Source organism: Corvus brachyrhynchos, unplaced genomic scaffold (assembly GCF_000691975.1).
Source record: "Corvus brachyrhynchos isolate BGI_N302 unplaced genomic scaffold, ASM69197v1 scaffold11, whole genome shotgun sequence".
In the NCBI taxonomy this organism is placed as follows: Eukaryota; Metazoa; Chordata; class Aves; order Passeriformes; family Corvidae; genus Corvus; species Corvus brachyrhynchos.
The window spans coordinates 7,804,578-7,817,011 of NW_008236965.1; the positions used below are offsets into that span (position 1 = coordinate 7,804,578).

At 36.7% G+C, this 12,434-nt stretch overlaps 1 protein-coding gene across 1 annotated transcript in view; it reads right to left on the bottom strand.

The window, feature by feature from the left end:
* Positions 1-11,851, bottom strand: part of PRPS2 (phosphoribosyl pyrophosphate synthetase 2) — a 22,313-nt gene extending 10,462 nt beyond the window's left edge. The window contains exons 1-4 of the mRNA XM_017728503.1: positions 11,641-11,851; positions 5,575-5,673; positions 3,955-4,079; positions 1,284-1,457 (exon numbers count right to left, since the gene is read on the bottom strand). Of these exons, the coding sequence (XP_017583992.1) occupies positions 1,284-1,457; positions 3,955-4,079; positions 5,575-5,673; positions 11,641-11,745 (503 nt within the window). The 5' untranslated portion in view covers positions 11,746-11,851. The remainder of the gene's footprint in view (positions 1-1,283; positions 1,458-3,954; positions 4,080-5,574; positions 5,674-11,640) is intronic.
* Between the last annotated feature and the right edge of the window lie 583 nt (positions 11,852-12,434).

Here is a 12,434-nt window from a genome sequence, read left to right on the forward strand (position 1 = left end):
CCCCCTGCAGCCGCGGGGGAACCATCGCACCCGCCCTGCTCACCGGGAGCCGCCAGCGCCCCTGCCGGCTGCGAGCAGAACTGCACCCGAGGGGAAATAGCCTGACAGCCGAGAAGGCTGGCACTGGGTTTGTGTTTGCTGTTACTGCCATAGTTGTTGTTGTTTTGTTTGACTGCTTATATACATATATATATAGAGTAAAGAACTGTTATTCCTATTTCCCACATCTTTGCCTAAAGGCCCTTGATTTCAAAATATAATAACTTGGAGGGAAAAGGGGTTATATCTGCCACTTCAAGGGGGGCCTCTGCCTTCCTTAGCAGACACCTGTCTTTCAAAACCGAGACATATGGCCAAGTGCTGGGTGCTGCACTTTGGTCACAACAATCCCCTGAAGTGCTACAGCCTCAGGGAAGAGAGGCTGAAAAGATGCCTGGTGGAAAAGGACCTGGGGGTGATGGTTGAGAACCAGATGAACATGAGCCAGCCCTACTACTAACCTGAAATGAACCAGCATAAAGGCAGCTGGAAAACCATAAATAATCCTTTCTACTTAGCACTGCTAGAGCCTTAGTTAACATAGGGGGTCCATATTCACAAGCTCCACTTCAGGAAGTGGAACACCTGGAAGGAATCCAGAAGGCATCACAATTGAGCAGAAGTCTACAAACCTTGTGGAAAGACTGAACAAACTCCGGTTACTCAAGTCTAGGGGGAAATTAGAACTCTTCAACCAACTTTCAGACAGAAGACAGGAAAACTTATGCTCACCTCCTCAGATGAAAAGGACAATAGTTTTATACTTAAGAGGTACAGTCAAAATTAATATTACATTTGCATTGAACACTGTGGTGAAAATACTTTACAGTGTTAAATCCAGTAAAGCTTTGTGAAAGATTTCAAAGATTGTGAAAGAAAGGAGAGTGGAAAGGCTCCATGATGAGGATCAAAGAGGGAATGATTTTTTTATCTGTTGCTTCTGCCTTGGAACTCTAAAGGGCACTAAATGGCCCAAGTCTTTTTCAAGTTATATGACATTTTATTTATTCTTGCTCTTCCTAAGTGCAGATCATATATTTCTGTAAATATTTTCTCAGTTTCATGTTCTAAAGAAGGACACAGCTGAATCACAGAACTGTGACCTATAGACTCAAGGGTCAGAACAACTCAATGCTACAGAGGTCAGGTTGGGTTGTAGGCTTTGAGGATAACTTCATTCATCAGCTGTGCAGTGAGTGAGAACAGTACCATGAGGCAGTGGGCCAGATTGTAATAATACTCACTTGTCCGCTGCATGACATATTGTGCCACATGTGTCAGCCATATCATCGACAAGAATTGCTACTCTGTCTTTCACGTCACCAACTAAGACCATTCTGTCCACTTCATTTGCCTTCTTTCTTTCCTTATGAATGAGAGCAAATTCCACATTCAATCTGTCAGCAATTGAAGTAACCCTAAGTTGCAGGAAGAAATACACCACATTTAGAGAACCATTTTAAAAGAATAAACAGTCATGCATATGTATTTGTCACAAAACACAATTTTTATCTTCTGGCTTTCAAATTGCCACAGCAAAAACTTTTGCAAGGAGTGACACAGGTAGAAACAAACTTAATTAGTTGCTAATAAATACAATCAGAGTGTCTTCAGCTAGACCCCAAAAAACTGATTTTTTAATTGAGTTTACTTTGGTTTCCTGTCATTAAGTGCCTGGCTTTGAAAACATTTCAGCTATTCACAAACTTTTATTAAGCTGCTGCAATACTAGTCACACTAGGTAATTTAAAGTAGGGGGAAGTCAATTCTAAGCCTACGGGAATGTGCACTTTAACAGTCTAACTAAAAAATACCATTGCAGGATTTGAAACTAAGCCAAAGGGGAAAAAAACCCACAAGTCAATAGTGATTAATAATTCATTTCACAGTACTTGACTAGTAATCAAGTCGCTTACTTCATTAATAATTCCCTTAGCATACACCTGCTTGACAAAGATCTTTTAAAACCCTTCAGGGTGACCTCTGGTGGCCAAACAAACTTCCAATAATAAACTTGTTACAGACTTCTGATTACTTTTTTCAGTTTGTTTAAAACAATAGAGCTCTTAGGTATAAAGACACAGTAATAAACCACACCATGCTTTTTTCTAAATGCTGATGCAACCTTGTAGCCTGTCTTTTTAGACTATGTTTAGAATGCTGTTTACAAGGTTATTAACATGCATGGTTAATACAGAATACAGTTTTGTTTCTTTACCACTTAAATATGAAGGTGTCTTCAGTTACTGTGTGTCAACAAATGGATGATAAACAAAAATCTCAAATTTTGGCATTTTTATGAATAGTGTAATTTCATAGCAAGTCTCAATACCTCAGAGGCATTAAGATATCAATAGAATTTCCATACCTTATTTTAGCTGCAACATCTAATAAGCTAGGGTAAAACCAAGCAAGTGGTAAGATACAAAAGAAAATTCAAATATTTTAAATGAGCGCAAGAAAATGGATTTTTTAAAAATTAATACTTACGGATTTAAATTTTAAGATAATTCATGTTCAATTTTCACATTCTATTAATTTTTCATTAAGTTTTATTTTGAATTTCTACATATTTTAAATGGAAAGGCCAAACAATTTTCTTTACATTATATTATTGGAGGTGAAGGAGAAGCTATGAATTTATTGAAAGCAACATTTACCACTACTTCACCAGAAACTGGTTGGCTGCATTACAACAGAAAGATACTAAAGATGGACTGTATCTATCTATATTAAATACAGTGAGAGTGATCCTCAAAAAATAAACTCTTATGATTAACTTGATAATGCACAAATATTTGGTAGGGGGAAAAAATGCTTCTGACTTGAATTCTAAGCAAAGGTTGTATTTTGTTTAAAAAACAAAACAAAAAACAACATAAAAACCAAATGCAAAAATAACAGTATCCTGATAGGAACGAACAAAGAAATATAACTGACTAAGTGATCTTTTAGAATGCTTTCTATGGTCTTCACATCCTTAACTTGATTAATCTGAAAAGGAACAACTAGGAGTTCTACTCAGTCTTATTTCCTTAAAAATCATTACAACAGGAACACTCACAACAGACTCAAGGACTTCAATTAAAATCAAATTATGACAGTCTTTCACATTTTTCCCCACACTATATTTCAGACATTTAAATTGCTATGGGCTTACAGGAGTTTTACTTAATTTGTCTTTGTTCCCTCTGCAGCAGCAGCATGAGCAATAAAACCTGAAAATAAGCATTTTGCCTCAATGGTATGCTTTATGACCTCACCAGCCAGTCTGCTTCTGAGCTTTGGCACTGGTTTATACTCAATCAATACCAACTAAAACAGAGTCTGCTAAATGAGTTACACATGCTGTGAATGAAGAAAGACTCCAATGAACTAGGCTTTCTATTTTTACCTTTCACCACTCAAACTTTCATTCCCTTTTTCTAGTGTTTATAGTGCAGAACTTGGGGTCAACAGGTTTACATCTGGAATGCAATAATGTAAAGAAAAAAGAAATACAAGTCAAGCAAGCTCTTACCTAAATGCCAGCAGGTACAGTGGGAATTGGCCATATGCTTTGACAGAGAAGGGAAGCCTAGGCAATTCCAGAGCGAAGCAGGAAGAGGTGCAGCAACTGGACTAAAGAAGCAAGCAGCAGGAAAATCTCTTCCCTCTGGTGGAGGGATTCAGCTAATGAGGCCATATCCAGGGAGAGAGAAAAATATCTTCTTTAGAGTATAGAAAGCTCCTGAATGTTTTCAAGCATGAACAGCATTGGAAGAACTAGTTGTTCTGTTTTCACAATGCAGTTGGATTCTTCAGTGATGTACCCTATATCTCGCACAATTCATAGAGGAATATAGAAGACTAGACAAACTAGATCGTTAACCACTAACTATGTGTAAATCTGATAGTTTTAGGCTTGTACAGTACCTTTTTGCACCACCTGCATCAGGTGAGACTATGATACAGTTTCTCCACTCAGGAATGTTCTCTTTAATCCACTGCAGGACTGCAGGTTCTGCATACAGGTTATCTACTGGAATGTCAAAGAAACCCTAGTCCAAAAGAGAAAGAGAGTTTCATGAATATGTGTTTTCATCTCACCTGGAATGAAGACAAAGGGAAAGAACCAAGCCTTTGCCTTTCATAAATGGTAGAACTTAATTATTATTTTACACTGGCCTAACTCTAACTCTGCTTCTGATACTGATGCCTTAGGTTTTAACGTTTATATTTTTCAAATCCTGTATTGCTTAGTGTGTAACTCTGAAGTTTCTTGTAGCCTGGTAATTTCTGCTCTCTTGTGCTGGGTAGACATAACAAAGCCTCTCCAGGCCTGGTCTTCAAGGACACCTAGACTGTCCTAGGCCCAAAAAGTATAAACCAAGAGCCTTTGAGAGAGGGGCAAGCTGAGGGGAATTACATCATTAAACTGAAGCTTTAATTGGAGAATTAACCCTGCTATGCAAATGAACCAAACCTATAAAAGTGTGAAGAACTCGTGACCTGTCGTCCATCTTGGGGTCCATCTTGGCAGTAGCCTCTGGCTCCCCAGGGCGTACCTTTGAAGGCCTTTCAAATAAATACCTACTTTTATTCCCTTACTCTTGTCTAGTCTCTGTTTCTAGGAGGCCTCTTAAGGCATCAATACTACTGTCAAATGCTGCTGAAGTCAAATAAATATTAAGGCCTCTAAAAATATCACCCAAGAGTAGTGAAAAATATAACGGGTGTTCTCAATTGATATAAAAATCAGAAAAGATGATCACCTTCAGGCACTCAAGTAAATTCTTGATAGTGAAAAGCTCTCAAAAAAATCCAGTGAATAATACTCAACTTCCATAAATTTCAACTGCTTGACATTAACAGCAGTATTTCAACATGGCGAAGATTCAAACTAAAATGGAATCTTTGTACAAGGTATAAAAACAAGAAATCTGGTTTAGACCTTTTTATTTATGTGACAGCTGTCTAGCATAATAAGAAATTCTGATTAAATGTGATTGCCAGAACTGGAAGATACAGTGTTTTCTATGAAAAATAAGTTCCCTTAAAACAAGGTACACATGAGAATGACAAATAATGTCTGCTCTGTGTCTGAGGCAAAGGTTTTGTGATTTGCTGGATTCAGTAGTAAGCTAGATAAGGGTTGCCAGGCTCCATCTCCACTTCTTTTAAGAGAATATTACACCCTTGGCTGTAACTACCTAGGGCAACACTATAATCTCTGACAAGGCTAAGATTAAGAGAACTTGCCCCAGGCCAGTATATTTTATGTTCTGGAAGCGCTTACATTAGACTTGGCAAATTCTACCAAAGACTCCAATGCATAAATTTTTGAAGTAACTGCAAAATCACCCCAAAAAATCAAGACTGGTCTCTTTCTAAAAGGGAATTTAATTAGAAACAGGTAGCAAGACTTTCTCTGAACCCTGAGAATTCTGTACATAGTCTTTCAAAATAATGACCGAAAACCCAGAGAATTACTATTAGCTTGTCACATTAATTCAGTAGAGCTTCTAGGCACAACTAGTAAGAACCAACAGTTACCTGGATCTGAGAAGCATGCAAGTCCATGGTGATGATGTGGTCAGCCCCTGCAACTGACAGCATGTTGGCAACAAGTTTTGCAGAGATTGGTGCACGGCTCTGAGGAAAAAAGCACAAATCTTTACATTTTAAAAATATTTCAAATAGATGCAAGGATTCAGAAGATTAGTTATTTTTCTTTCTTTTCCTTTACAATTTTGGGAATCTAGATATGAAAAGCTCCAGAACTTTAGCCAAACTATCCTGTCAATCTTGCTACTAGGGTTTTGAAACTCAGTAAAGCATTTAGGAATATCTAAAACAGTTTGCACAGTCTGGCTAATAATGCTTTGTATTAAAGAGATAAAATTCGGGATATATTTTTCCAATTCTTCTACTTAAAAGTTTCAGCTAGCTTTTTCATAGCATAAAGACAATCTTAATTTCTGTAAGCCTCTACTCTACATTAACATACAACTCTGTCTTGTTCTAAGAAACATTGCAAAACCCAAAGATCAAAGGCAAAATGAACCCAACTTTTGAGAATACTGCTTTAAAACAATGTTAGTATCAAGCATTTCTTCATGACACAGTAAAGCTTGTAGCAGATCCTTGGTGTCAGGGGTCTTCTAACCTGACCCTTTTTTTGTTAATTATGTTTAATTCCTGGATGCAATTAGGAGTCTAGAATTCCCAAAAGGGACGGGGGGGGGGATGAAGAAATCCTAAGAAGAAAGAATGAAAGAAGAATAAAAATCTTATTAGCAAAGTTAATGCCAATGTCAACAGCTTTTTAAAAGCGTCAAGGATGCAAAACAAACAAACAAGCAAAAAAAATGAAACTATGACTGGAGGATACCTCACTTTTTTTTTAGTTACTCCAAAGTTTCTGCATTCTTTTTAAGCTCTGCAAAAACCTAGTTTTCTCTAACAGAAACACTAACCAAAACCTCCTGCTTTCTTTTTGCTAATCTTTAAATAAGGCTAATAGCTGGCAATAACATTAGCATGAAGGCAGAACTGCAAGTCAGTTTCCATCCCAATATCAGACTGTTTTCTGCTGGCACAGTATTCTCTCCTGCTACATCTCTTTATCAAACAACCTCATTTCATCTCCTAGGAACCTCCTCTCCTTCCACGCCATACACACAATTATAGATTATCTCTGCTTCCCTTCCATTGATGCTCAAGGGCATAAGTGACAATGAGCTGAATCACTGACAATTTAGCCTGGATGCTTTTCCATCTGTGTCCTATCAAGAAGCCAATATTTTCCTCAAAACTTTTGCTAGTTTAGGTGGAAACTTGGCATTTCTCTGTTTTAACCTGCAGATTGACAACACACTTCCAGAATAGAAACTGAGATACTGTAGTCTCATTTTATGGCTAGGTCAAGTTTATCACCACCATTACTGAAATTCTTCATGTTGAAAACCATCTCTTTTGAGGGACACACATCATCACCACCACTACAGAGAAAACAGATGCAACAGCCAGCACTCCCCAGATCTCTGTGATTCAGATGCATACACCTTCCAGTTTATAATCATTAGTGCTTCAGCACAGTTGATTTTCTACTTACTGAGGACAATGCTGCTCTTCATTTAAGTTCAGTTCTGTAAGTTGTCTGAAGCTTTCTGGATATTTCTATCATTGGCAGCAAATTTTTTTCATGCCATTTGAATTCCTGATTACTTCAGCTCATTTTAGCATCTGACATTTTCAAGCTGGACTTCAAAATACTCTCAAATCTCTGTCAACATCTAACAAAAGAAATATTTAGTATCTACTCTTTTCATTCTATTGCAGTGTTCTCTTACCAACTCTTTGCAAAGATCTAGTTTAATGCTTCCATTAAGCTGGACTAACAGGTAAAGTTGAAATGAGAGGTTTGTTCTCCTGCTTGTACTATCCTATCTTTCCAGGCTAGAGAATTCCCTTGTGCTGTACACTAGGACTTATCTGAACCAACAACCAGGTGAGTCAGCTCAAAAAGAATGAAAAGAAAATGGCAAACCAGGACCAGCTGCCCTGGTAGAAACAAGTAACTAGCTCAGGCTAGCCGCTAAAGGCAAATTACATTCTTTTCAGAGCATGGTTTGCCATTTCCACTCCATTTAGCACACTGAATTTTGTCTAACTTTTTCATTTTTGTTCAATGGGAATACCATTCAGTTTGTCTCATGTATCAATATCATGAGTATCACCATCACAAAAATCCCCAAATAAAATACTTTCCTACATCACATACTAATGCATACATTACCAGTTGATACTTCTTTCAGCTGCTGGCCTTGCAGGCTGCCTTCCCAGAAGGAAGAACTTGAAGTTTTACCACTAGGTAACTTGTTTTAGCAGATATGCACACATCACAGATTGCCTACATGTTGATGGACAGAGGGTCTTGGAAGGAAAGATAGCCAGACACGAGTACCTGTTTCTCAAGAATGGGCTAATAGCAGATTAAGATAAAAGAAGTTTGCAGCTGACAGTTTCCTTTATACAAAATTGTGCATTAAAAGAAAATCCACATGACACATTTAAGATTTTCTTGCTTGCATAGAAAATAAGTTTTGTGCTACAATATGATCCAAATTGAAGATTATTTTAAAATCAAAGAAAATATATTCATGGGAACCTCAGACAACCTGGCCTCATTATTCAGAAACTTGGATGACAAAGGTGGGTGAGAACTCATGATTTTCCTTATAATGTAGTTTGTAAGGTTTGCTTCTGATGAGAGAGATAAGGACACAGATTCACAGTATTCATTGTTCAATTATTTGATGTAATTTTAGATTATTTTCAGAATTATTAGTGTGAAGTGCAGCATTAGATTATGCACAAAAACAAAATTGTAAAAGAAATCACTTGAATTACCACTGGCAGGGGGAATCCACAAAGCTAATATAAACAACCTCACAAGAGAAACTGTGCAAAGGACGCATAGCTGAAAGTAAAAGTTGTCCATCAAGATCAAAGCTCTGTTGCCTTTAAGCTTCTTAGTACATTGTCTTGCTCAATATTCATCACATGCACACTGAACAGGAAAAAAAAAGGAAATCAAAGAAAGCCCAAAGATTTATAACTGGAACTTTCACTTCCAAGAAAGCCAGTTGTGAAGTGTATGGATACTGAATGTTCACTAATGTGTTACCCAAATTTATCATTTCAAAAATGAGATATGCTTTGAAGCCTCAGAAATTGACAGCCATTATCTTGAATGTCCAAATAAATTTTTAACTAGAATCTAGGAGTTTTCTTGTAGCAAATTATTCCATAGGTTTACTGTCATGGCCTAGGTGAAACACAACTGAAATCAAGAAGTGAAACTGAAAATGTTCCTAGTTATACATAATGTAACCCAGTAAGTTTCACCCTTTAAGGCCATATTAATGGAAATGCATAGTGTTAGATTTAAAAAAAAAAAAAAAAAGATACCTACCCAACGCTCCACGGACCCCTTCTACAAATCAAAAAAACAAAGTTACATGAGCTGTAGAACACCAAACTCACCTGTCACTGTACTTCTAACTTATCTCAAAGGCATCTCTGCAGCATCCTACATAAATGTGTCCTGCCCACAGCTTGGAAGGTTAGCATAATTAGAGGATGCGTAAGTGCAGTTATGGTCAAAGCACAGGAACATTTGAGCTACTTTTAAGTTTAGCTAGCTTGTGCATCAGAAATATTCTAGTTTAGGGCAGCACTTGACTGAGTCTAAATTAATTTACTGACTTTTTTATCATTCTCAGTAAGCCTTTTTTTTTTTTTAAGTCTGTTTCCCATTTAAAGATAGTCCAGGTTTAGTGCTAAAATTTTCAGAGTAGGTTAGATTGCTCAGACTAAGATTTTTACTGCAAGCCCCTCTCCTTACATAAATAAATGAAGGGCACTTTCATTGTTCTCAGGAATCATAACTGCACCAGAGGTATGACAAAGACATGGTTATTTTAAGTAGCAAGGACTCCATCTATTTAGTTCTTAATGAATTAAAGTCAATAACTTAAATTCAAACCAGAAAACAGCATCCATCTAGTGGAGATTATACTGCCTCAGTTCATAGTCAAGCAAACTACAGCAACATCTTTCACACACCAAAGAAGAAAATCTGTGTACGATCCCAGGAAGAAAATGGCTGGCACTTTACTGACACTTCAGGCAGCACACAAAGCTTGTGCCCTCATCATGGGTCAAAGACCAAGTGATCTGATGCAAGCAGGAGGGAAGTTGTCCCTGTCAATAAGCTGCCCAATGTTGACAGCTGTATTATAGCTAATTTTGCAACATGGAGGTCAACTACCAAGGTTAATTTCCAAAGATGGCAAACATTTTCTCAATTGCAAAACAGAGGGGGGGTAAAAAAAGCCACAAAAAAATATTTTGCCTACAGCTGCAGAACTCAGTGACACACAGAGAACAGTCTGGAAAAAAAATCTCAAAATCTCTATTAATCAAAATCACTTTCCTAGGCTTTCTATCTTCAGATGGCGTTTCTGAAATACGAAATGCTCCTGGATGGCACGCACTCTGCCACCACACTGGGGGGTTAAATTGTCTCTGGAAGTCTGCCACATGGAATTTGGGTAGCCTTGACAAGACAATTTAGATGCATGGAAAATTTGGAATATACTCTTCCTTTTCCCACACCAAGAACTTAGAAGACGGTACAGCAGAACTTCCCAAAATGAAGTGGGAAATCAAAACATAGTGAGATGCTTTCCCTTCTTTTCAACAAAATGCTTATTGGTACCCCTTCAAGGTACCAATAACCCTTTTGATGTACAGTATTTCACCCCTTCTGATCAAGGGAAAGCATCATCCAATACAAAACACAGCAAAAATTAAGTACCAAGAGATGTAGGCAAAGAATAGGGTTTTACTTTTTAACTCCTGAATTCCATTTTTAGAAGTGTAATAAGCAGCCCTTCATAGTATTAGCATGGTATTACAGAGCCTGCACTTAAAGAATTAATATACCAGAAAATAAGTTTTTTAGTTTTGTTCTTAGATATCACAGGCTGACTATTACGTATTTTGTAATAACTGCTATTATTTTTAGCTTTTCCATTACTTCACTCCTGTTACGTTTTTTATCTAAAAGAATATAAAGACCACCAGAAGGCTTTCAGAATGGTTTGCTTGATGCCCAAAGTGAAAGAGAAGGGGCAGTCCATTTACAGGAAGTAAAGGAGAGGGACAATTTTCCAAAAATACAACCATTGCAATCCAATCTTTAAAGCCAAATTCACATTTCTTATTACTTCTTTTCAAGTGAGTTTAGGTAAAAGTACCATTCACATAACCTATCAAAGGGGGGTTTTTTTATATATAGTAGAGATAGAAAGTCTAGTTCTGTATTTTTTAAAATCAGCCTCACCTCCCACAGAGGGTTTGTCACTGCGTTACCAACTTGGCTGAACTGATATATTCATCAGTTATGACAGATCAAATTCAGGAAAAGGGCAATAAAATCAGTAGAGCATTTATGGGGTTTCCATACAATTTTTTGTATTCATAAATCAAAGTAGTTACTACAGATATAAAAACTTTTTTTTTTAATCTGTCTGGCAGCACAAAATAATGTTTTTATTAATTTCCATTATGTATTGTGGATTTCATCAGTTCCTTCCATTTTGCTCTGTTTAACCATATATGATAAAACCTACCTACATAATAGTTACAGCACTTTAAACTTAGTATTTAATTCCATGCAATTAAAATGCTTAAAAAAGTGTCCTCTCTCCATTTATAGGGATTAAAAAAACCAAAAAACTTTGCAAAAGGACAATAAACAATCCCATAAGATGGGGTTTGTGAGCAAAGTACTCTGCAATATACCACACACACAGAATATACCTACTTTTGCAAACAGAAGACATGTCAATTATCAAAACACAGGCAAAAAGATAATTTATTGTCTCACTTCATTCACTTGTAGATAAAATAATGGAACATTTTACCAAGAGAAAAGGATGGGGGGGGGGATTCAAATCTTTCTAATAACTTAAATAATTTTTAATCTCCAAAAATTTCAAGTGAACAAACTGAACAAAAGCCTTCCAAAATGACATAGTTCTTACCTACCTTGTCTTTCTTATCTTGCCTGGCATATGGAAAACATGGAATTACAGCAGTCACTCTGGAGGATGATGCAATCTTGCAAGCATTGATCATGATGAGTAGTTCCATTAAGTTGTCATTTATTTCTCCACAGCCACTCTGGATAATATACACATCTTCCCCTCTCACACTTTCGCCAATCTCTACACTGAAAGAGCAGGAGATGATAATTTCAACACTTGTATTACCAGAAAAGTATTACTAAAAAATAAAAAAATAAATAAATCCAGTTATGTTTTAACAAACTACCTTAGGTTTTCTGTAAACTTCCCATTTAGAGTAGGATTTTTTTTGCAGCAATTTCGATAACAGCTTCCTTGACACAAAGTCCATGTCAATATAAGCCAGTCTAAAATTTACTTTAGCCTCAATATGGTCTTCATCAGGTCAGCACCAACCAACATGTAATTACAGCTATAAAATCTACACCATTATGTTCAAGTAAAGTGTTTTTAAAAGACAAAAATCTTATAGAAAAGCTAAGAAGGCTGCTAATCAACAGCTTACTATGGCTCAACTCTCATGTTGAGTCAGTTGTTCTATTTGTTCTAACAATGCTTACATGCTTTGGTTCCTTATGGAAGTATCTAAGTTTTTTTGTTCTTCCACAGATTTCAAGACAAATTCTGGGACCAACCACTGTTCACGCCACAGAAGTCAAAAATTAAATAGAGCTTAAAAACAAATACGAAAAATAAAACAAAACTGTTGAACGTGTATTCTTTCTCAATTCTAGATCCAAGCAAAAGACATCTACT